The sequence below is a fragment of the Rhinichthys klamathensis genome, unplaced genomic scaffold, assembly GCF_029890125.1.
Source record: "Rhinichthys klamathensis goyatoka isolate OS25496 unplaced genomic scaffold, OSU_Roscu_1.1 h1tg000281l_1, whole genome shotgun sequence".
In the NCBI taxonomy this organism is placed as follows: domain Eukaryota; kingdom Metazoa; phylum Chordata; class Actinopteri; order Cypriniformes; family Leuciscidae; genus Rhinichthys; species Rhinichthys klamathensis.
Window position 1 is genome coordinate 7,600,600 of NW_026606800.1, and position 25,625 is coordinate 7,626,224.

Consider the following 25,625-nt stretch of genomic DNA (forward strand, 5'->3'; position numbering starts at 1 on the left):
CTACATACCCTCTTATTTTAATGCAAACATTTTTAGCATGCAGTGTACCTCTGGTCTGAAGTATTTATCGGTTCATTATAATACACTGTAACAGCATATATGATTATTAAGCTTCTTGATGTTTTTGGATAAACTGTAGGCACTTGCTGGTTGCACAAAGCATTGACATGTTGTGTTGTTGTTCTTGGCTAATGGAACTAAATTAGGCTGATGTGTTCTTATTAATCACCTTTATGATAGAGTCATCACCTGTTTATTTACTCTAGAATGTTCATGTACTGGACTAGCCTGTTTTAGCATGATTTTAATTAAACAAGCTAAATTTATGATACAATGGTTGTCATTCATCGCCGAGTTAAAATCTGTAATTGAAACATAATATTATCTAGATATTTCGTTCATTCCCCATTCAAGTTGTCTATTATCTACACGGAAAACAACAGCCCCGGGGCTGTTACCAATATGGCGGCTGAGTGAACTGACTTGCCTTAATGGACTTTGTCTGAAAGCAATTTACTCCAATCTGCGATCGCTGTCTCATATCATTCAGTGCCAGTTTTGACTCATTAGAAATGCATAACCTTCATAACGACTAATATGTACGTCGGGGCTGCAGGGTTTTATTCCCAGGGAACACATAGTTGCAAGTTGCTTTGGTTAAAAGCGTCTGCCAGCTATGTACAATTCAAGTTTGGCTTATTCAGATCTCCTGTTCTTTTCTCACAAAGCAGCTCTGTCAAGCGACAATGAGGTTTTGCTTGAGACAATAATGAAAACCCACAGCGATTAGGGGTTTATTACTTTTAATCAATTCAGCTATAGCTACAAAATGTCAACCACTTCACAGACTGACAGGATACAGAGGGAGTTTTAATATTACATGCGTTGAGGACATCAATCTCACAGTTTAACCTATGTCATTCAGGTAAGGTATTTATTTGACTTCTTATAATAACTATTCAATATCGTAGTGATTTGGTGTGCATAGCTCTAAGTACAGAAGCAACAAAAAAAATCCTTTTTTTGTTATGAATTATTATAATTTTTTACCAATAACAAACCACACGGGGAAAGTAAACTAACAGGATACAGTCATCTTATAAAAGTAAGTTCTCTCAGAAATATGCGTCTTTGCTTTACATTGCAAATGATTTATTTTTTATTTTTTCAGAGCATCCAAAACCTATGATACAGTAAACAACCGGACCCCACCTTTCAGAACATCATTTTCTACACCAAACTGCATATTCATTTTTAGAAAACAAGTCATTTTTGCAGGACCACCACACCAGCATTGTTTCGTTTCCATCACATTTCCTCTTTAAGTCACTTTGCATTATTTTACAACAAAGGTCACAGTCTGTAAATATATATTATCGACTGAAATGGTGGCACTATTGCAAACTTGCAGTAATATGGAACGTTCCACTGTGTCCTAATACTGAGCATGCTTTTGTCAATTTTGCTACTGCCATGATTAAGTTATTTTTTTGTCATCTTTTTAAAACAAGTTTTATTTATAAGACGCTAAGATCTACCATTTGTCATGCATAACGCACAATTCACATCACTCGGAATGCAATGTTTTTACTACTACAGCTACAGAATCTAGTTGCACATCGTCTAAACAGTAACTGATTATGGTTGTGATGAGGGATATGAACCAAGGACATTGATTGTAAGTGCTTGTTGTATTGGTATCATTTGCAAAATATTTTTTTTTCCCATTTTTCATTGTCATGACAACATCAAAATAAGGAGCATGACAGTAGCTGAGTGGTGTGACAGTTTTACCAAGACGATACTGAGATATACTGAAAAGGAAAGACAACTTGTATAGCATTCCTATATAGTTCCTCCAGCAAAAATTCGATATATATATATATATGTATATACACATAGGCTATACGCATACACATACAAGTAGATATATGTATACATACATACATATATGTATACAGGCAATAGAGAGAATAAAAACTTCACAAGTGAGCAAGAGCCATCGAGTCAGCACTATATACAACCTTTGGAAAGAATGGTACAGAGTATAAGAAATCATTTTACGAGGACAATCATTGAAAAAGCTGACAGACGACACATAGAACGACATTTACAACGGGGGCCGGGTGATATGTGCATGTGTGCAAACCTAGAAGGTAAATACCATGATAAGCGCATTGCCTTTTGACAAACTGCATGGTTGGTAAAAGCAGGCAGACCAGAGCTTTAGCCACTGCCCAGCATCTTTGTGGCCCTCTGGTTGGCTTCATCAATCCTGGTTTTGTTGGAATCAGCCTGAAATAGACCAAACAGTGCTTTATTAGCAAAGATGTTTTTATTCATGTAAATCAAACCTTCTATACATATCTATCTATCTATCTATCTATCTATCTATCTATCTATCTATCTATCTATCTATCTATCTATCTATCTATCTATCTATCTATCTATCTATCTATCTATCTATCTATCTATAATTTAGTAATTCCCAATTAAGTTATGGAAGTCAAACAAGTTTTATAGATTGTTATTATTATTATTATTATTATATTGTTTTATTTTTTAAAGTCATCATGAGTAATCTTTAATCAAAATAATATCAAATATATTATATTCAAAAAATTGTGCATATATGTATAACATCATATAATATAATGTAATATAATATTTAGATATTTCATATTTCAAATTATTTATAAAATATATATAAAAATACAACATTTAGTAATATAAATAACTGGGATTTACTCAGTTAATTATTAATGTCAAATCAAAATTGACTAATTCTTTTCATCTTTAATCAAAATAATATGATATATATATTAGGGCCGGGACTTTAACGCGTTAATTAAGATTAATTAATTACAGACTTTAACGCGTTAATTAATTACACAAAAAATAACACGTTAAACACTTATTTTTGCACCGCGGAACGTTTCTCACTGGATGAGTTTCGGCGGACCAATTATACTGGAGCACCAACTAGCGTTCATGATGACTTCAGACAACAACAAACCACAGTGAACATGAACGAAGAAGCTGACGAGACCGCTTTGGTTGGGCCCGAGGATGGGACATTTTGTTATAAAAAACGAAATGATGGAAGCGTCGATAAGAGCATGGTTGTGTGCAAGCTATGCAACAAGGAATAATTCGCTATTGCTATTAGTGTAGTGTAGCAATATGCTATTGCTACACTTAATGGTAAAAATTGAACTGGTCTGCTGGACTTGGTTGAACAAAAATAAACAATATTTTGTTGCTTAAGCTTATGTATTCAGTCATTATTCAATGGTATACTAAAAATCCATGTGAAAAAAATTACTTCTCCCTGTTCTCAGGTCAAATATTTATGCAATTAAAATGCGATTAATTTCGATTAATTAATAACAAAGCCTCTAGTTAATTAGATTAATTTTTTTAATCGAGTCCCGGCCCTAATATATATATATATATATATATATATATATATATATATATATATATATATATATATATTTATATAGCCTATAACGTATCATAGAATATAATTAGATATTTTATTTAATATTTCAAGTTAGATATAAAATATATAACAAATACAACATGTAGTAATTTTAATTAATATTAACTTAGTAAATCCCAATTATTTATGCTAAATCCAAACTGACTTAATATTTTATCAAAATAATATCATATATATATATATATATATGTGTGTGTGTGTACAGTATATATTAATATATAACTTATCATAAAATAATAAAATATAATATTTAGATATTTATTTAATATTTTAAGTTATATATAAAATATATAACAAAATACAACATTTAGTAATATTAATCAATATAAATTGAGTAAATCCCAATTATTTATGTTATGAAGTCAAACATGTTGCAAATAGATATTCAGGTCAACTCTTAATTTGTTGAATTGACTTTTAAAATAGCACTTTAGGATTCTGTTTAATCATTGGAAAATCCAATAGGGGAAACTGTCCTTGAGAGCCAATCCATACCTTCTCCATGATCCTGTCGATTTGGCGGTTCTGGGTGTCAATCTCGTTGCCCATATCAAGGGCCATGTGGCGCAGGTTACCAATGATGCCTCCCACCTGCTCTAAGTTCTCATCCATCTCATTTTCCCTGGCGTCATCTGTTACCCTGCATCCATGTAAGAACGGTAGAATGTCACTTTAAATCACCATTTATTTCTCAAAGCAGAACGCATACACATGGGCGGGCTATCTACACATTTGACCTCTTAAGTCTGTTTATTTGAGCTTTTGGCTACACGATTAAACCTCTCTCTTATAGCTAACCCTCTTGACTGAGTGTCCTGGAATCCTGGGCGTCTCACCTGCGGATGAAGCCTCCGCTGATGGCCATCTGTTCGCGCTCATCCACTACGCGGGCGGGCTGGCTCGCCACCACTCCATCCTGGTTGTTTCCCCAGGCCTTGCTGGCTCCGCTCTTCATTCTGCACAGAGTCGGGGGAAGCGTGAGCACTAGGGTAACCGGACACTTCCATATCAGCAGCAGTGTGTCCACAGATCAACAACAAACATGAATTACCAGGCAAGCATAACAGGGATGGGCTCATTCTCCTAGGGGCTTTGTAATTTGTAATGCTATATCCTGCGGACATTTAACATACATGTACTCGATGCTGAGACACATACCTTTCTGAAAATGGGGGACGTAAATAGAGGTGGATAGCCATTTATAAACAAAGATAAATGGGACTCGGAGGTCACTTCTGCCCGCCCCATGGCACATGAGCTGTCCCCCTCTCAAATTATGACAAATAACAAAGAGCACAGGCCTTGGCGACAGACAACACAGAGTAACAGGACTGCCACATCAGTGGAGACAAGTGTAAATAACTTCAACAGAAAAGAAACTGGAGGAAGAGAAGCGCATCCTATCTCGCCCTTTCATTGGCCACCTCTCAGCTCAGTGTTTCTGACTCTTAAATGTGTTAAATAAATGTTATAATGAAAGAAAAGCAATGACAGATCAATATTGTTATGAGATTACAAGCCCACAGCCACAAAATAATCAATTATTGCTATTTATAGCCTCTTTTACATGCTAATTATCCAAAACATATGCAATCTTATCAAATATGACAACAACCTATTATGATTACTACTATATATTGTTGTAGACATGCTACTGGGATCTGCTGATCATTCAGAGGCGAGGTATAGAACAACAATAATTGATAACACTTATCAATAAGTTTCCATTGGCTAAAATGAACTAACAATGAGCAATATTATTTTTTGTAAATGTTATTTAGTAAAAATATAACTGTTCATTGTTTGTTCATTATAGTCATTTTAGCATGAACTAATTAACACAACTTTTATTAATGCATTAGTAAATGTTGAAATTAACTAAGACTAATAAACACTGCAGAAGTGTTGTAGTTTATGTTAACTAATGTTACAACTAATTACCTTATTGTAAAGTGCTACCCAATAATCAAAATCATGAGAAGACTGAAAGCAGTTTTTATTTAATAGTCTATCAACATGACATCCTTGAATTCATTCTAATAGCGTCAAGAAAATCATAAACTTAATTTATAAATTCTAATCTAGATTGCATCTTTTGCATAAACAAGGTTTTATTCATCATCTGCTGTTGTTCTTGCTGTGAGTTGTTGATATGGATTTTAGTTCTAATATTTCTTGATTTATCTAAAGAGAGATGCCCAAGCCTCCCACTGCAGTATTATTTATAGAGACGGACTAAAGCTACAATTCCCCCGGCTGCCTTCCCTCCGTTCTCTCTCTAAACAGCATGTTGAGCTTTATCTAATGTGAAGGAGCAGTTAATACTCAAACTGGCAAACAATGCCTACAAAATATATTAGAACCTTGAATATCTTATTTTCCTTTTTGTAAGAGCAAAAATATACCTTTTGCTGTCCAACTATGAAAGAATCTTCTGAAAATTTAAATTGTTTTGAAACATAATCAGATTTTAAAATAATAATAATAATAATAATAATGTAAATAGAATATTATTTTATTTAAAAAGTGACTGTTATTTTGATAAAACTATGGACTGAGTTCAATGTGAACCACACAATCTGACCCCAAATTCAACCTCCCTGCGTGCACGGGTTCATTTGCTCCTCTGCACCAGTCCGGGACTTTATGACAGGCTGTCACATAAAAAAAAACCCTGAATATCTGCACTGTATCTTTTTCTCTGTCTGACCTAGATCTCGTCTGCTCCCCTTGGGGAACCAGTAAAAGCATTGGTTCTCTCCACTGTACTGCGGCTATAGACTGGACTTTGTGTCCTGTTCTTTGCCGAACTATCCCTGCCAACATAAATGAGACAGGCTTGAAACTGTTAGATCATCTGAATGACTTTCAGTAGAGTTGGTCATCAGCATTGTTACTATGCATAATTGCTCTTTATAACAAATAGCAGCAATGTCAGTATCAGTCGCAAGAGATGCATGAGCATGCATTTGGCATTCAGGGACATGCTATAGTCATACAGGTAGCATTGATGGATGTGCTTTCAAAGTTGTAAAAAAAAGCTATTGTATGCTTATACATTTTCAAGCAGATACTGTTAAATATCTTTGTCTTTTAATATAGGCCTATATAGCCTATAGCCAGGCTATATGTGAGTGAGTTGCTCTATCATTTTGAGTCATTTTAGACCAATAAGCATATTTCTGAATTCCATGCATTAAATGAAAAAGGAAAGTGCTTTCTAATGATATAATTATGTTTCTGTTCCAAACTGTTGTACTCATTTAAATAGTGGCTGACAAAAATGCCACTGAAAAACAGAATTAATCATCTTCAGACAGAATTAATTAAAACATTAAACAAGACATAACTAACAGTTTAGATATTAAATATTAAATATAATGCATGATTTATAATATAGTGTATATACATACAATTTTAGCGATATGATCCTCTCGACGTTTCCTGAGGTAAATGGAACATCACGTGACATGTTCACGCGCTGTTTTTATTGAGGTCTTTCCGCGGTCAAAACGCTGATGACACAGATGAAAGCCTACATTTGAGTAAGTTATACCATATCTTTTAACCTGCCCTCTGATGTCCATTCATGTTTTTCGTGCTTATAAATAGTAACTTAGTAAAGACGTAGATGTAACACATTACTGAGCGCCAAAACGCCATTTGTTATTTGCATTCGTTTTAAAATTTGCATTTTGAAGACTTTGAGTTTGAATTAATTCAAACGTAATTAAAACACAAAATAGTTAAGGTATTTCTCGTAAACGACTCAAAATGACGAGCTCGTCACATGCGTTATGTATGCTATTTTTGATGGACTGGAAAGGAATAATAAATTATCGGAAGATAAAATAGGCTACTTAAGTTGATTAAAAGAGTCATTTACTTTTCGTTCAGTATTTTCTATTCATTTGTATTGAGACTACGTTAAGTGACTCAACTTTGGCACATCCATGCAGTTTTAGTGGTTTGATAATGCGTTCATAATATGTTGACTTGGCCTTGGGTTGTGCAGCATGCCTTCTATTCATACATTTCATTGATAAACTGTCTAATAAAGGACCCAGAGCTAAGGCTATTGGACTGTTGTACTTCTGTGAGCATGTGTGATGACCATGCCTCATGCTCACTGTCTGTGCTTGGGATCATGGGGTAGTGAACTTGGCAGGAGTTGGGCACACCTGGCTAGGGCTACAGGCCTCTCAATAAGATTTATTTTTAGGCAGGCAGGCAGGCAAGCAGCACCTACTTGTTACATGGACAGGAACAAAGACCACAGAATTTTCCTAGATCGTTCAAATTCTTTTCTGCATCCTTCATGTCCTTATTGATTTGGTCCATTCCCTCCTCGATGCGTTCCAGTTGCTCTGATTAAACAACAAGTAATTTATCCCCCACAGAACGAGAGCAGGTGTCAGGAAAATAAAGGAGGGAGGAAAGAGAGGACAAAGAAGAGAAGACAAAACTTCAGACAGTCACTGTGACAAAAAGAAACTCAAAAAAAAAGGGAGGGGAAAAAAACGGACGCCACCACATATGTAAGACCCTTCTTCCACATAGGTCAGTACCTACTTGTTACATGGACATATGAAAAGGCCACAGCATTTCCCTAAATCTTTTAAATTTTTCTCGGCCTCCTTCATGTCTTGGTTGATATGGTTCATGCCATCTTCAACACGATCGAGTTGTTCTGGTCAGGACAAAGGGATGACAGCAGTGGAATGAATTTTACTGGCCCTTGCTTGACAAGAATATATGAGAAATGAGCACTGCTGAACTGGATGCGAAATTGTTCAATGCATCTAGAGGGGACGCATGCATTAGAGTGAACCTACATGCAAAAAAAGAATTAGGAAAGAGTTAAAGAAGCAAGACTTCATCCTTTATTCAGCTAAATATGCATCAAAGTCAACATGAAATCAAAACGGGCCCTATTTACTTTCTTAATGCACATTCCTGGTATTATCGGGAATGAAAAAAGATTAAAAAGTGTCTTTTTAATCCCCATTCAAAAAGTTTCCAGCTGACATCACTGAGGCCACACAGGCTATTGGATAATGTTAACCTGTGGTCAAATAGCTATTTTTTAGCATTTAGAATTTTTTTTGCAAACTCAAATTCACTTAAATTCTGATATGTAACGCTCACTTTTCACCAATTCCCAATAAGTAAAATCAAGCCCCTTCAAACATTTTTAATCATTACTCAAAATATGTCACATTACAGAAGTAAAATGGGTTGCAATGGCAATTCACGTTGACTTTCACATTTAACACATGGAAAACTTGAATTTGATCCCAGCAGCCAATAGCAGACAGAGTCTCCCACAAGGGGCACTGCAGGAGGGCGACAGTGTCTACTTAATTAGACCTTGGGGCAGAATAAAACACTCCCCTGATCTCTCTCAAGGCTTAGTGGCTGTAGTGCCCTTTTGCTGGAAGCGGACAGCCTCTTTTTCTCCTCGTTACAATGGAGGCAGCAGCTTATGGTTTGTTTGTCTGTGTGGTTAGGGGATGATATGGCTGAGGTGCTGAGTGACCCGTGGTGATGCAGTCTGGCGTGTTTGTCGTGCAGACAGGGTGTGTTCGATATTGTTAAGAGGTTTAGTAAAGGTATCAGTCACAGGAAAGAGAGAGGCAAACTGGAAATGGTTCAGGAGGGAAACAAGCCTACCACATCAGTTGCGTTTGTTTAATCCCTGGCATTCAAAGACACTTTCGTTTAGGCAAAGCAAATGAACCTAAATTTGATTAATTTCCTTGTGTCAAAATTCTATAGATTCTCATTTAAAACAAGAAAATGAACTTTTGACACCTCATTTCTTGATAAATCTGGAGCTTAGTGTCACCTCTGGGCTGAGAGTATTTAAATAGGCTTTAGGCTGTAGTTTGAGGGGATGAAGGAGTGAGATCTCATTCCCCCTATGAAAAGACTAATTATTGGCTACAGACATTGGGCCCTCACACACAGGGGCCAATCAGAGGGCTTCTAATGAGCTAATGCTTAAAGCAAGGCTAATTATGTAGTTTTTAAAACCACACTAAGCCAAACAAGCTAACCGTGTGCTTTTAAAATGGGAAAAAGCTGGTTACAGCCTTGCCGATTTGTTTATTTAATGGTCCACTTTGACTTTTTACTGATTTAAATGACACCGTTACAGTATTTAATATCTAGTTTCAATATTAGGATTACGCCAGGGATTATACAAAAGAGTATTAGTGCAGTTTATGGGAAAGAGTATCATTTGTCATTACCAGCTAAATCGATCGTTGCTTTATTTGTTTATTTGAACTTGGAGCTGTTTGATTTGAATAGTTTTGAAGCTGGCCTAAAAACTATTGTGATGGCAACTACTTTTTAAACTGAACTGTGAATATATTTGACATGCAAACATTAAATGGACAGTTGCAGTGGCCAGTCCTGTTTATTTGGTAAAAGAGCATATTGAAAGAATATTAAATGAAAGAGAAAAGTGTGTTAAAAGGGTGAAAGATTTAGAGTTACTTCAGAAAAAGCAGAAGAAATCAAAATGACATTGCACAGAAATTACTGCAATTAATTAAGCAACTGAATTAACAAAAAAATAAAAATAGATAAAGATAAAAATCAATTTATAATACATACTCTAGTTGCATATTATAATGACACATTGGCACATTTAAATTTGATATGAAAAGCTAATAGACATATGCAATTTTTATTCAAAGTTGTATGTGCCAAGAATGGAAGAAAATTGTTTTGTCGTCATCTGAAACACATCCACACTTACCTCCCTGCTCGTCCAGCATAACCAAAGTCCTGATACCAGCATCTTTACTCTATGCATCAAGAACCATGGTGAAGAAGGGTGGAAAAGAGCGTGAAATACATGGAAAAAACAAAGTGGAGAATAAAGGACAAAGAAAAAGAGGTGAGATTCAGCACACAAAACACAAGGCTCATTCAGAGGCAGTCTACTTTTTTAGGCTGTACTGGTGACATTTCAAATTGCATAATGTTCTTCTCCTTTTTCTTAGACTAAATAAGCAGACGCTAATTACTGTGGAGCACATAGCCCTGATCAATATAGTTTGTAAATGCACTCTCTGTGCTAATGTGAGGCAGAATCTATTTAGAGTCTATCTATTTAGATTTCTGAGCTTTCATAGCTTGAGGCAATTCTAATACACCCTTAAACAGTACGACAATCCATCAATGAAATATTCTGCTGAAACATGATCGGATTGAGGCAAAAATGAATCCGCTTGTTTGTTTAAGAGAATAAATGAGTGTTGGAGTACAGTCAATTTAGGCAATGCAACAAATACAGTGTGGTCTCATTGAAGGTGAGAACGAGTGATGCCTCTTCGTTCCTCTTATTGAGGGCAGATTTAGCACAACACTATTTGGTGTGCCCATTAAAACGACGACAAATCATCTGGCACTTCATTAAAGCTTATAAAATGAGTTACACTCATACAAAAGGATGCCTACTCCTCCCAAACCCCTGTAAAAATGATTAGGGGACGCTTTAATTAGCGTAAAGGCCAGTACAGAAGTTCTTAATATCTTGCTATAGACGTCCATGCCATAGTGCCCTGAAAAGGTCTGCGTTATAAATCAGCTCCTACTGTGCTGGTCTTCAATGAGAAATGTCTTTAAGTAACCTATTTCCATCACTATTTGGTCACTGGCATCCCAGATCTCAACACTTGCAAAATATGACTTTTCCGTGCACTTAATGATCAGCGAGGTAAATTTACTGTGCCGTTTTTCCCCCTGGTGTTTGGAAAATAACAGGCAGCTGTGACATATTTCAGAAAGTGCAGCTTCAGCGTTTTGGTGGGAACGGGATATCGATATTTGGGATAATCGTAAGGCTCGGTGGTGCATATATCAGCGGGACGTGAAGCAGCACCCCCCTCCTTCCGGATGGGATCACAATGTGCCCTAAATGGATCCTTGGGGATTAATTTGTTTGTGCCATAAACCGCTGAATTTTCACGCAGCAGTAAAAGCCTGGAACAAACTCAATGCTTCTACTAGTATAAATAATGCATGTGATTTACCTCCATTTTGGCCTAACACAGGAATACTGCTGATCGTCTATAAGTGCCGAGAACATTCGATTAGTCTAACTAGAACATGAAAAGGCTGGTATAGTTTATTAGACCTGACCGAGACATATTTCCCATCTGTGTGCACCCTCCCTCTCCATGTTTTCTTCTGTCTGTCAGTCTCAAGAGTCTTCAGGCGATTTTGTCTATTTGTCAACTCAGAGGCGATTTATCGCTTCTCTGATCTGCCAGTAATGGACATGGCGAAGTGCTCTTTGCAGAGATATGGGCTGTGATTATCAATATGACCTTGAGATATGCTGTGGAGACTTCATCACAGTTCTTTCTCTTAGATATACACACCTCTCTTCTAACACCCTCAACCCATCAAGCCTAGAATAGTCAAGCCCAGCTTGTGCTCAGCTCTGTCTGAAGACTAAAGCTCTCATGACAGAACAAAAATGATACAATTAGGATCCCTATTATCCTTATATTGATCTATTTCTTCTATTTTTTGTTCCTAGTTTGACCATAGAATTATGTTCAGTTTCTAGGGCTGTCAATTTAGCATGTTAATGTAGTACAATTAATCTGAAAAAAGCTTTTATCCAAAGTGACTAACAGATTAAATGTACTACATTAACATGTTAAATTGACAGCCCTAGAAACTGAACATAATTCTAAATGCTAAATGAATAAATGTAATTTAACCACCGGCTCTCACCAGGGCTGCATTTATTTGATCAAAAATACAGTAAAAACAGTAAAATTGTGAAATATTATTGCAATTTAAAATAACTTATGGAAACTGATAACGTTTTTTTTAATAGACAGTTTAAATGAACAGCATTTTTTGAAGTAGAAACCTCTTTTAACAATGTTAAAGTCTTTACTGTCGTTTTTGATCAATTGAATGCATCCTCGCTAAATAAATAAAAATGTTTAGAGATTATGCCAGATCATATATTAAACATTTGTGATGAGAAAACATATGCATACAGTGAGATGTAATTTTTGATTATAAATATAATAAATATGAATAAATATATTATATAAATATAATAAAGCGTCTTTCTCTTACCTCTTCCACAAGCTGGAGCATACGACGGGTGCTCTCCAGTGACTGTGGGGGGGCGGAAAAAGATGTTAAAACCAGAATTCATTAGGAACTGACAGAAATAAAAAACCTCCACAAGCTGTAGCGTGTGTGGGAGGATTTTTAACACACACTATAATCAATAAATAATCAATTGACGTTCTTTGCAGCACTAATGTACCAAAACATTTAACATTTAAAAAATATACAAACAATTTGCAGTGCTCAATGATTGCACTACTTATTTTTTATGTTTTATTATTTAAATGCATTATAAACAATCTGTGTGAAATAATGTCTCTCTGGTCGGTTCTCTGAGGCACCAAGTCAGAAAGAACATTATTCATCTCTCCTTTCAAACTCTAGATCCATTAGTCCATCCACCATTATGACCACCTTATGTTTCTGTCTCCCACTGACGTAAAACAAAGCTGAACAAGTTCTTTTTTTTTATCTTTTTCTAAACATTCAGAATACATTTGAAATATGCAATTTAGATGAGAAAATTACAGCATTTTTCACACAAATATCATGGACTGGGTGTCTGGATATTATGAATTCATATCTCTGTGGATCAGAAGGCTGGAGGAAATTTTTGCAGTGTGCTGTTTGTGTTTTAATATTCTGCTCAGCTGTGAGAATCATAGCGTGGGGTGGCAGAGAGCAGCTCCATCAGGCTGCAAACACACAGGCGCCACCCCCAGCTCTCTCTCACACACACACACACACACACACACACACACACACACACACACACACACACACACACACACACACACACACACACACACACACACACACACCAAATGCTGCAGCGTTATGTAAGGCAGAGTGCAGGTGAACCTCCCTCCACATGACACACACATTCACATATGGACTCTGACATCTCACAGTCACGGCCTACAGAACAAGCTGTGTACAAATAAATAAATCTGTAGCATAACTTGCAGCAATTTATCCAAGCCTCAATCAACAGAGCATAAAGACATGAAATAATTAACTTGTGTTGGAGACTTGGATAAGAGCAAAACAAGTTTGATGTCTGCTTCAACTAAACAGATGATTTAGCAAATTAAATATTTTATTATTATTATTAAGTTTTTTAGTCATTGACCAGTGGCATTGATGCAGCATCATGTAAAAAAAAAAGCTGTAAAAAAAGTTCCAATAACAGGAAGTTACCAAAATAAAGGAAGTGGTAATCAGCTGGCCAACATGGCCGCCTCCATAAGGAGACCTGCTCCATGTGGAATACATCAGCTTTTATTGGGCTAGGTTACTGATGTGACTGGAGTCTTAATGTCATGTGAGTGTACATGTTTTTTCCCCCTCAAAATTGTTATTATTTCGGTACCATTTGGTATTCAAAAACACATTAATGCAGCAACAAAGCTTTATTTTGATTGTACACTCCTTTTTTCTTAAAAAAAAAAAGATTAATTTCCTTATTGCTGAATGCATTTTTAAACAAAGTGAACATTAATTTACTGTAGTATACTCATATATATTCATCATTATCAGAAAACATGTCAATGTTGCACAAAGCTCCATTTTGATTTCTTAGTTGGCACTACATTTGTCTTTGGTTGCAATCAGTTAATGTTTGAAGGTTGTTGTTCATGTGAGTGTAGCATAAAGGCAGAAAGTGAATGTCCTCACCTCATCGGCCAGCTGGTCTGCACGTTGCTGCATGTCAGAGAGCTCATTGCGCATATCCGAATCATCTGCCATGGCTGCTGGGTGTGTTGGGTGGAGCTGGTCTCCAACTGGGAAGAGTGGGTCTTACTGGAAGTCTGGGGGAAGCTGAAAGAATTGGACATAGAGAAAAGGAAAACATTAAACAATGGAGCTCACTTGAATAATGAAGTGTCATCCAGATTTTAAGAATGAACAAAGACAATATACTCATCCTTGACCTAAACTCTCCCTTTCCCAGACCCATAAGCACCAGAAAAACAGCCACGGATGTTAAATTCATAGGGCAGATAGAGTTATACAGCTAATAAAGCAATTTCATTTACACAGGCTAATTAAATGTCATGAAATAGACGTTGTCTGCTCTTAAAGAACCCATCGCCTCCTCTCGTACACTCTTTCGAAGAGCGTCGAGGTGGTGGCTGCTGCTGTTTAGCTGATTAAATTCTTCCCTGAGGTTCTGGGTGTTCCAGGAGAAATGATTCCCTGCTCTGCCATGGAAACTGTGAGCTTGACAGATATATTCCTGAAAAGACTGGCTTGACAGCAAGCAAGATATCCCAAGAGGTCTAATAAGAACAGCTTACTGAATAATTGTGAGTGTGTGTTAAACTGCACAAGCACGTGAGCTTAAATTATTCCATCCTTATTCAAAGCAAAAGGTAAACATGCTTTCGCAAAACCATCCTGCATGCAAGGCCAGACATTGCCCAGTCATTTTTAAATGTTTAGCAGAAACTTCACTAAATTCTGTTTAAGAAAAAGCAATATAAAAATAGATTTTTACAGATTTTTTGGCAAATATCTCCAACACAACCATCCACAATAGTCCACAACCATCCACAATAAACAACGAATTCCAAGCAGGCATTAAAGAGCGATACTGCTTCCATTAATTGCATAATTGTACTCAAGCGATTAAATTTAACACGCCTGCCTGACCTTTCCCAGCGAAATACTCCAGAGACTCTAAAGGCTGAAATATTACACTCCCATCTCCACAAGTGAATGTCATCTTCTGCTTTGGTTAAAGATCAGGGAGCACCAATCTAAAATTGATTGACCCAACAACCAGGCTGTGTACTGATCCAAGCTCTCTCAGGGTAGAAACATGTTTGTGATGAATTTGCAGTATGGTACCATCAGTCCCTAGCTGGTGCCAGTGAAACGCACTAATACAGAAACGTCCCTCACATGTCCTCGCTCAACCTCTGATGAAGGAACTCATTCAGATTCTGATGAGTGCATAAAAATGTCAGGTCAGTGAATGACTGTCATAGAGAATTCTTTGTGGTAGTAATCTTGAAATAACCTAAAAGTTAAGCACAATTTGAGAGACCAGACCAGAGGAAAAACAAAGAGGCGCCTTGCATTGAGTGAAACCTCAGGATTCGTGTTTACTGTTAATTTACTTTACTTCACGCTGTTCCTTACTGCTGAAAAACTATATTTTGATTTGCTTCTCCCTCCACATCTTTCATCTTTTCATTTTTTAACTGAGCATACATAATGTTATTTGCCGTATTATGAATATGATTGGCACTGCTAGCAGTCCTTTGGATTGTAGGCTATAGCTAAACCTGAAAAATGTAAAAGGCTAACATCAGTGTAGGCCAGAGAACTGAGCAGATGGAACCCTCGATTATTGACCTGTTAGCAGGTGCTCTCGAATTTAAATTCTTTTGTAATTCACTTCTGCTTTCAGGTTAAATTAAAAAATTGTACTGTACTTGTTGCATAAATCCAAGGATTATTAATAATGCATTGGGTACTGGTAACCTATTCTAAAAAAAAAATTTCCAGTGCACTACCAGTCATTAAATATAGAAGAAAAACAATGCAAATATGTACATGATCTCATTCGTGCTTTATTGATGATCATTATTTTTATGGTTGTTGAATGATGGCAGACCATGCTAACTCTGAGGCAGTCGAATGTACATTTGATGAGACCTGTATGCGTCTTTTCAGAACATTACTTTGCAAATGTATAAATTATAAACAAAGAATGGACAGGGATTACAAGAAATGAATACTGGTAAACTGGGGGGGGGGTCTTCAAATAAAGCGGGTCTTCAACCTTTCAAGACTGGCCTATAATTATGCACACAGAGTACCATATTAATGTGTTTTCAAACTTTGTGATGTCTAGCCATTAAAATAAACATTACTAATAAATAAAACATTACCTCTGCTGCAAAAACAATCTAGTTCAAATTTGATTATACTGCCATGAATTAGGAACTGATGTATAGAATTACATACTTAAGCATCACATTTAACTTTTAATTAATACATTTTACAGTATTAATTTAGAGGGACAGCGAAACATTTAGCAGAACTGTTGCTTTGAAAAATGAAAAAACTAGTTTTTTTTCATTAAACAATTTGAGATTAGACCCACGTTTGGACCTCTGAAATAAAAGCTCCACAGAAATGCGTCTAAAAGCAAATTTAGGGAGGTCCTTGAGTTCATTTATGCTTCCATTTGTCTCCAGCCATGCCTCGATTGAAAACCAAGGAGTAACGGATAGAGCCGGCAACCTGTAAACTATAGCAATGGCTTATTATTCGCAATGCAACCAGATGAAGAGGACAGGCCTGAGCGATGCCGCCCCCTCCTCTCATGAGCAGTGATTAATAGCATCAGTTCCCTTCCTCCTGAGTGGAGGATTGCGTGGAGTGATTCCAGGGCTCTATTAACACGTCTCGTAACCTCTAACTGTTCACACTTCTTATATAAATCATGTATATAATATATAGAAATAGAAATTCCTATAAGATGAAAAGACCTCTGCTGCAAAAACAATCTAGTTCAAATTTGATTATACTGCCGTGAATTAGGAACTGATGTGTAGAATTACATAAGCATCACATTTAACTTTTAATTAATACATTTTAAAGTGGGAGGGACAGAGAAACATTGAGCAGAACTGTTGCTTTGAAAACTAAGTTTTTTTTTTTCCTTAAACAATTTGAGATTGGACCCCCATTTGGACCTCTGAAATAAAAGCTCCACGGTAATGCCTCTGAAAGCAGTAAACATATCAAAAGTTGTTTCTTGAACTAGGCTACTGAGCAATATTTATTCATTTGGTTACTGGAAGTTGTATGTAGCTGTATGTTTGTTTATTGAGACAATGAGAAGCTCTATGGTTTAAACATGCTCTTTTAGAATAGCTGTGTGTGTGTGTGTGTGTGTGTGTGTGTGTGTGTGTGTGTGTGTGTGTGTGTGTGTGTGTGTGTGTGTGTGTGTGTGTGTGTGTGTGTGTGTGTGTGTGTGTGTGTGTGTGTGAGAGCTCGCTCATCCTTCGTCTCTGGCTGCCATTTTGTTTTCTCTCCTCAAACATGCAGCCTCTCCCTTCACTGCAGCACTTCAGTTACCACACAAAAACTGTCCGCCTCCAAAACTTGACGCTGCACTCTCTTTTTCCCCCCCTCACATGCTTCGCTAAACGCTAACGTCACCTTATATCCCCTCAAACGGAATGAACTTATCATGCCTGACCTCTAAATCTCAGAGTCAGGCGAAACAGACGTGTTTTACGAGATTACCTTTGAAATCGGGTTATGGTATTTCCCCTCTACAGTGTTATGTTTGTTGCAACAGATTGACTCTCGTAGAGTGGGTTATTGAGCTTGGCATGTTTTAAAATCTCCAAGAGAATCCTTATTCACAGATGCGAGGATAGAAACTCAAGCCATATGCCATTTGTTACTCATTTCACTACCTTTTATGCTTGGCAAATTGATGGACATCTGATATAGCCATCAAACTAAATTCCACAGTAAATTGACAGCCTAGCCTTAGTTTGTCATAAAATAACATACTGAATGCATCAGAAAGTTGCATAGCTAAAGCACATTTAATGTAAAATGTAATGTAAAATATAAACTGAAGTGGGCAATGCATAATTTAGGGAGTTCCCTGAGTTAATTTATGCTTCCATTTGTCTCCACCCATGCCTTGTTTGAAAACCAAGGAGTAACGGATAGAGCCAGCAACCTGTAAACTATAGCAATGGTTTATTATTCGCAATGCAACCAGATGAAGAGGACAGGCCTGAGCGATGCCGCCCCCTCCTCTCATGAGCAGTGATTAATAGCATCAGTTCCCTTCCTCCTGAGTAGAGGATTGCGTGGAGTGATTCCAGGGCTCTATTAACACATCTCTTAACCTCTAACTGTTCACACTTCTTATATAAATCATGTATATAATATATAGAAATAGAAATTCCTATAAGATGAAAAGACCTCTGCTGCAAAAACATGCTAGTTCAAATTTGATTATACTGCTTATCACCAGCCTGAGGAGGTGAGTTCCTTAGGTTTCCTCATCTACACTGCAATTATTATTATTTTGTCCAAAATTCCAGTAAAAATATCTACACATCCTTAAACATAAATTTAAGGCATGTAAAAAGTTTTAAATATTTTCTAATGCAAAAGAAAATCTCTCTTTGTTTCCAATGCAGATTTAAATTTGTTCATTTAAATCTGCATTGGAACAATAAGCATAGTGAAAAGTACTAAATAAATGAACCAAAAAATAAATAAATAAATAAAATAAACATTGTACTCTCCAACAGAAAATCATTAGGCTTGTGATCTGTGGCGGTCATTAGTACTGATCTAAATTATACATTTCAGAGTGCGTGTGGCTGCATGCTGAGTATTCTTCATAGCAGAATACGCACTCATGTTGCTGCACCATAAATGACTGCAGCAGCCTCAGAACCTCATCTATATCCCCCCTTTTACATTGGGTTGAAGGGTCTTGTGATTTAGCGGGGATCCAATGGCCAGTGCAATTGATTTGACGGAGTCTATTTCGCAAGCCCATTTGTTGTCAGCTCTGCAGCAACACTAGCATCAGGTCCTCTGCAGAGAGCCCTCCCTTCTCATCGCCTGTAAACTCCCACTCATAGGGAAGCCCCGGGATGTATTTATTAACAACGGGGCCATTAAAGCAGACAGTGTGTTCCCCACCTGACACCCTGATTCCCTCGCCTCCCCATCTGGCTCCAAGGTTCTTGGAGATATATGACGAGTGATGAAGTGATGAGTTTGACAGCGCAAGGATTGGAGGGCTGGCTATGCAGTCTGTTTGACTGTGACCTTCACATTTGTATTGCAGCTTCATAGAAATGATGATCAGAAAGCGGCAGAGGAATGAGAGCGAGTGCAGCCATCTTTTTAAATTTTCTATAGAAACAGACCCACTTAAAACAGAAACGTTCAGACGTCCTCACACCTGCAGAAGATCTGTTTTCAACTGCCATTGCCATTCCACTAATATCATTGCTTTGCCATCTTACTTTTGATTGGCGTCCGTCCAAACATACTGTTATTGCATTTACATAATATGCCTCTTCAACAACAGACGCTGCAGAAAAGTCAAATTGCATCAAAGACGAATTGGGTGCCATCAGAGGTAATTTATATGAAAATCTCAAACTGCAATGATGGTATCATGTGGTTGTGACATTTGTTTTGTTGATCAGACAGGAGGGAAGAAAGCAGAGAAAAATGACACCTGAATGATAGCATCAGCAGGTGTTTAAAATATGAGGAGTCATAAACAACAGACATTAAAAAACAATTAAGAAGCCTAGAATCCAGAAAGCAGCCAAAAGCTTTTGCTCAACGGAAACATGATGAACAGATTTATTTAATTATAGAGTGGTGCAGGGATGACGTCAAAATCCGGAAGACTAATTCGCCACTGGCTCGCTCGAGATTTTCCTATGGGTTTTTATAATGTTTTTTTTATTTTTTTATTAATGAGTAAAAAAAGGTCTGTGGTAAACATAATTTGATGATACTTGGATGTTTTGTTCTACAATGTTCTAGACACTCACACCCCAAACGATCTTATCTTGTTACTTATTAGAAACACACTTTTTTTTAAAATAAACATAGCTTCAAAATGTATATTTTTGTGTCCAAGTATCGGCAACTTACCACGGACCTTATTTTACTCGTCAATTGAAAAACCCCATTACAAAAACCATAGGGAAATCTCACGGGAAGCGCTGGTGAATTAGTCTTCCGGGTTTTGACGTCATCCCTGCACCACTCTATTTCCTAGAGGTACATTTAGCTAAAGGAAGTAAAACTCTCCTAAATAAAACACTTCAATTAAATTATGTATTCTGAATATTCTTTTTGAAAGCACCATCTAATTATCGATTACCATATTTATTATATATAAAGATATTTTAAGTTATAAAAATATATTAAGATTTGTGTTCAGAGAATATATTGAATTATCTTTATATTTTTCTTATCACATTAGCAAATAATTTTTACTCTTAATATCTCATGCAGTTTTGTATCTCAAGTATATCATAATTTAAAGATTTCTAAATATTTTAATGCAAAAACAAAACAAAAGTACTTTTTAGACCACTGTTTATTTTAAATCTGATTTGGAACAATAAGCATAGTGAAAAGTGCTACAAAAATGTACCAAAAAATGTACAAATAAATATATTCATAATGATGTATAATGATATGGATATTCACTGCAGGACCATCTAAAGGTTTATTTTTGGATTATTTATAATCAAAAAGAGTGAATGCCACAAAATCAAATTTCTTTAACATGTTTTTCTTTTTTAAATCAGAAACAACGGTGATTGACAAGCAAAGATTGAATATACATGCATCAAAACTTCAACTATAGCAAGTTTGTCTTTCTACATCCTATTGACTTGCTTAAATGAGCCAGTGTGTATTATTAACAAATGACTGTTTGGCATCTCAAACATAAGTCAACAGTCAAATAATCCTAACAAGAAATATGCAAACATGAAGCAAAGGCTAATATTGAATTTCTGAGTAGCGTTTACTATAGCATGCTGCTTAATACTGAAATACGATTCCACTTTAATGGAACTGAGAAAGTATAAATCATCTGCATGAGCTCATCTATCTTATCATCTATCTCTTATATATGCACTACACTGTAGAAAACTTCATGACATGAACTGATTGAACTCTCTGTAGTCTGAAAGAGCGCCATTCTAAAATGGCTTCAGACTGCAACTGCAGCTATGAGCAAATGAACAGATGCGTAACATTTGTCCAAATTGCTCACAATAACAGCTTGCAAAAGTAGCCAAATTCATACAATGAAATTGCACAAGTCCATCTGATCTGGTACAAACATTAAGATGCCTACAAAAGACAATTGACACAGGTAAGAAAAACCATATTGATCACGCAAAACGCATTTGTATTTTAATCCATTTGTACTTTAAACAAATGCCCGTCCTATGACGCATTCTCACATCTATTTCCACATCATAACGAACACAAATATGAGGTTAGGAGTTTATATGAGCATTTTCAAAAACTAGATGTCAAATACAAAATACATTGCTTCAGCTCTCTCAGTATTACGTGGCAAGTACAAACTACAGTCATTTACATCAGCTAGCTGTTAATCCTTTGCTTAATCTAACTTTTATTCAGTAAGTTTAAGACTGCACTTATTAACCACTGTGACCTCTCTTACTTTGTGCTCACAGAGAGAGAGAGAGGACAGTGTCAGTCCTTATGCTGATTTATGATGCTTCTCTTTCCACCCTCAGAAACCTCCAGCACTATTGATATTCATAAATGGTGGAGGGGAAACCCACATGTGTGGGCAGAGTTTACAGGCTGAGATGCTTGGCATGAGGGTGCTTCTTTCTGCTGTCATTGTGCATCATACAAGCTAATTCTTCAGGGTATCTTGTCTTTTCTCATTTCGTCCTCAGCCGCCCTCCTCTGACGTACTTTATCTGTTTTGTTTTTTTAATTCTCTACCAACATTATCCCCACTCTTTCTATTGCTCATCTTTTTATCCATAGCCGTCTTCAGTCTTTTATGCTCTTGTGACGCATTTGTCCATATTTTCAATCTGTGGGTGTTCAGCCAAGTGCACTTGTGCAGGACTGTCGCAGAGATATCCAGTGGCTTTTGTACTTGGGCCCATGTTATTATTTGCTAGATGTAAAGTGTTCCCCAAGACTACCTGCTCCTTTTCATTTGGGAATTTGCAAATCAGTTTCCATTTTTTACCCAGCTGGTGCTTAAATCTGAAACAATTTTGTGTTAAAAGGCGATATGTAATTAGGAATATGAAATTAAGGACTTTAGGGTGATAGTTATACATGTAGCTGACAATAACATATAATAGGCTGGTAATAGGCTGGTAAAGCTTTTGATTTTCTTTTCTTTTTTTTTCATTATATCTATCACAACATTTCATTGATACAATAGTGTATGTGGTTAATCAAGACATCGGAGCAACCATAACAAAGCACTTCGCTGTCTCAGTGTCAAGATTTGATGAAACAATTTCCAAATGACATATTAATTGGTTTGTATGAGTTATTTAAGTGAATCACTCCTGACTGAGCTCAGCCATTTATTAAAAGTAGAATTTGTGAACATGTGCTGTTCTAAAATACATCAAATAAATCTTGAATGACTTATAGGCTAATTTAGAATTTGCATGTAACTGTTTATCCTTATACACCAAACAATTTGCATAAATAACCCATAACAATCCATGGGTATCCTATTATGAACAAATCCACTGTATCTTTTTGTTTATCTCGAATATGTGTACTACAATTCAAATTGTATTATGCTATATTATATAGAATGTATTAATATTAGGTACCTAAATATGTTAAGTAATGAGCATCGATGAATCAAGATGAATCCCGGTCTGGTAGGCTATCGCGTGAGTCACCACTTATTTGGGGAACATCCCTGCCGCCCTGCGCTCTGCAGTCAAGCCATAATAAGCCGCATTAAACCATCAGATTCAACAACAGAAGCGTGCCAACCTGTCTCTCACAACCGCCGCAAGACAAATGCAGACCGGAACAAGCGAAACTGAACGCTCTACTCACTATCGTTTTCTGTTGCTCATATGCCTCAGTAACAGTATGCGCATTTACTAACCTTACAGCAACAGAAGGATGGCCAAAAACAGAGTGATGTGAAACAATACCGTGGCTTTAGAGCATTTGCAGGTGCAAGATGAGGGCACGTGACTGAAAAGAGGGAGCTCGTCTGCAGTATCCTGACATAGCCAAGTCACACCGGCATTTTGACCGGATGATTAGATGATATTTCGGGTTGTTACGGACATCCGGTTAATGTAGGGATTTTACCCACGCGATAATACTATTGTGTAATCAGTACATTCTGTGAGCCAGAAAGTGTTTCACGTGAGGATGGAGTCAATGTGGCGAAGAATTGAATCTGCATCATACAAAGGGTTTGGAGAACCATTCGAGTTTTATTTTGGTGACATTCGGTTCTCGAGCGTGAAATTCTTCCGCCAATGTGGTTAGAACACTAAAATTCTCTGATAGTGTTGTTCAACATCGCTACAGGATGTACAGCAAACACGAATGCCTGTGAGTCGGATATTTATTAGAGAGTCAAAAACACAAGTCTGGAGGAGTAGCCGAAAGAATGATTCATACGAGCCGATTCTTTTTAGTGAATCAACAATTTACAGCGCGACCTCTGTAGATTTATTCCCGAGAAAAAGATCCCTCTCTATATAACCCTGATCTTTTTAGAGAATCAAAAACATACTAGATCAGGTATTCGAAAAAATTAATCATATGAGTCGGTTCTTATAGTGAATCAACAATATGGCTACAGCACGACCAGTCTTACTCTTATGACTCAGTTCTTTGAAGTGAATGAAACACACCTGAACAGAACATTCTTAATTTCGTCATGTATGACTGGAGTTTAATCAAAATAATTGTATGTTGTTAAGTCTCGTGAGACTTAGCCTACATCAGTGTAGCTACTGGCTGGTTGATCATACGACAACGTAGGCTACGTTGAATGTTGAGTTGACACGTAGCTTTACATTATGAGTTTAGTTGTAATCAATAATAAATTAATTCATTAATGAAATGCGTTACTATTTTTTAGTTTGTTTAGTATTCTTAATTAAGACCAATTATTGTAGGCTATTGCATTTATGCCGCCTCTAAAAGTCTGTGAAAGCCACGAAATCTGAAATGATCTCATTATTTGGCGACAGAGTTATTTTCCCCCCAAATATCTTCCTTAAAAGTAGCTGGTAAGGGAATCACGAAATTCTTTAAGATTGCCACCCCTAAACATACATGAGCCCAAAGAATCATGGTAAGTGAGGGTATCTCCAGCATCCGCCTCCGCTCGTCTCTGCTCAAGCCCCCGCCCATCGTCTAACACCAGGAAGACACGAACTGATCATTACCGCTGCCCCATCGCATACATAGGCTACATACGGCAAGGTTGAGATTATATGGTTCAAACAATTAATATGTCGGTTAAATTGAATAAGTCTGATCACTGCATCATCCCATCTGACTTTCCCCACTCTGCTTTCTTTGCAACACGCACATGCGGCACATTAATTCTCGACCAATTGTCGCATTTTTCCATATTGACTTCCCCCCACTATCAATCGCTGATCACTTTCGTTAAATCTCCACCCGATGCTATCAAACCTTACATATTTATATTCTGAGATAAAAATGCTTCTGGCAAGGAAAGCAATGAGCCGACCTGCTCATAAAATTATGCTGCAAAATGAAACATAGGCGTTAGTTTTCACTGTCATTTCAGTGATTAATGGCCTGATGCAACAGAGCCCTTTTTAAAACGGGTAAACATCTGGTAAAATCAGCCATTACTTAGATGGCGCCTATGCGCAAAACTTTGCCAGACATATAATGGCAATTTAGCTGCAGAGGCTGGATGTGAATACAGGACAGAAACGCAGTCGCTGTCCAGGGTGCTGAAACGCAGAAACCGCCCACATCGTGCCGCATCCAACACACGATTCAAATGCGTATAAACCACACATGGTCATCCCTAAAATCTGACATCCTCCAAACAGTGCATCAAGCTTACATTCAATCAGTTAAACGGATACGAAAATGAAAGGTTACTAATATCTTTTAATTAGCCATCAGTTTTCATATTTCATTTTGACAAAAAAAAACATCCACTGTTGCTCTTGCCTCAACCACTTTTTGGCCAAAAAAATTAAAAGAAAGAAGAAAAGACATATCGTATCACATCCTTTGTATCATCTCCTCTTTTAAATAAAGCTTACCTGATCCCGTAGTCTTTGTTAGACCGTCAGTAAGGAAGTGTCTGTATGCGAATTTCAACAGCGAACCACCATCAAACTCCCTTCTGTAGGGACTGAGTTGCTGCAACGGCTATGCGTGTGTGTTCGTCTTCAATGGATAGCAACTCTGCCCTCGACAA

The 25,625-nt window shown here is 36.8% G+C and overlaps 1 protein-coding gene across 2 annotated transcripts; it reads right to left on the reverse strand.

Annotated features, from left to right (window-relative positions):
* Nucleotides 1–786: 786 nt before the first annotated feature.
* snap25a (synaptosome associated protein 25a) lies at nucleotides 787–25,625 on the reverse strand. Of its 2 annotated transcripts, none has more exons than XM_056269169.1 (8): nucleotides 25,468–25,625; nucleotides 14,297–14,440; nucleotides 12,623–12,664; nucleotides 10,275–10,323; nucleotides 8,078–8,195; nucleotides 4,342–4,461; nucleotides 4,001–4,145; nucleotides 787–2,295 (listed from the first exon to the last, which is right to left on the reverse strand). In XM_056269169.1, the coding sequence occupies exons 2-8, from the start codon at nucleotides 14,366–14,368 to the stop codon at nucleotides 2,227–2,229; spliced, it is 615 nt and encodes a 204-aa protein (XP_056125144.1). In that variant the 5' UTR covers nucleotides 14,369–14,440; nucleotides 25,468–25,625; the 3' UTR covers nucleotides 787–2,226. The 2 variants fall into 2 exon arrangements, with proteins under 2 accessions (XP_056125144.1, XP_056125143.1); XM_056269168.1 differs by lacking the exon at nucleotides 8,078–8,195 and adding an exon at nucleotides 7,755–7,872 and having other exon boundaries at nucleotides 25,468–25,619.

Bases quoted from the DNA above. Each gene is read 5' to 3' on its own strand.
- snap25a (XM_056269169.1), bottom strand. From the start codon at position 14,368: ATGGCAGATGATTCGGATATGCGCAATGAGCTCTCTGACATGCAGCAA. The intron at 10,324-12,622 runs GTAAGAGAAAGA...CTTGATGCATAG, and splicing joins TGCTCCAGCTTGTGGAAGAG to AGTAAAGATGCTGGTATCAG. The intron at 4,462-8,077 runs GTAGGTACTGAC...GACTCTGTGCAG, and splicing joins TTCATATGTCCATGTAACAA to AATGAAGAGCGGAGCCAGCA.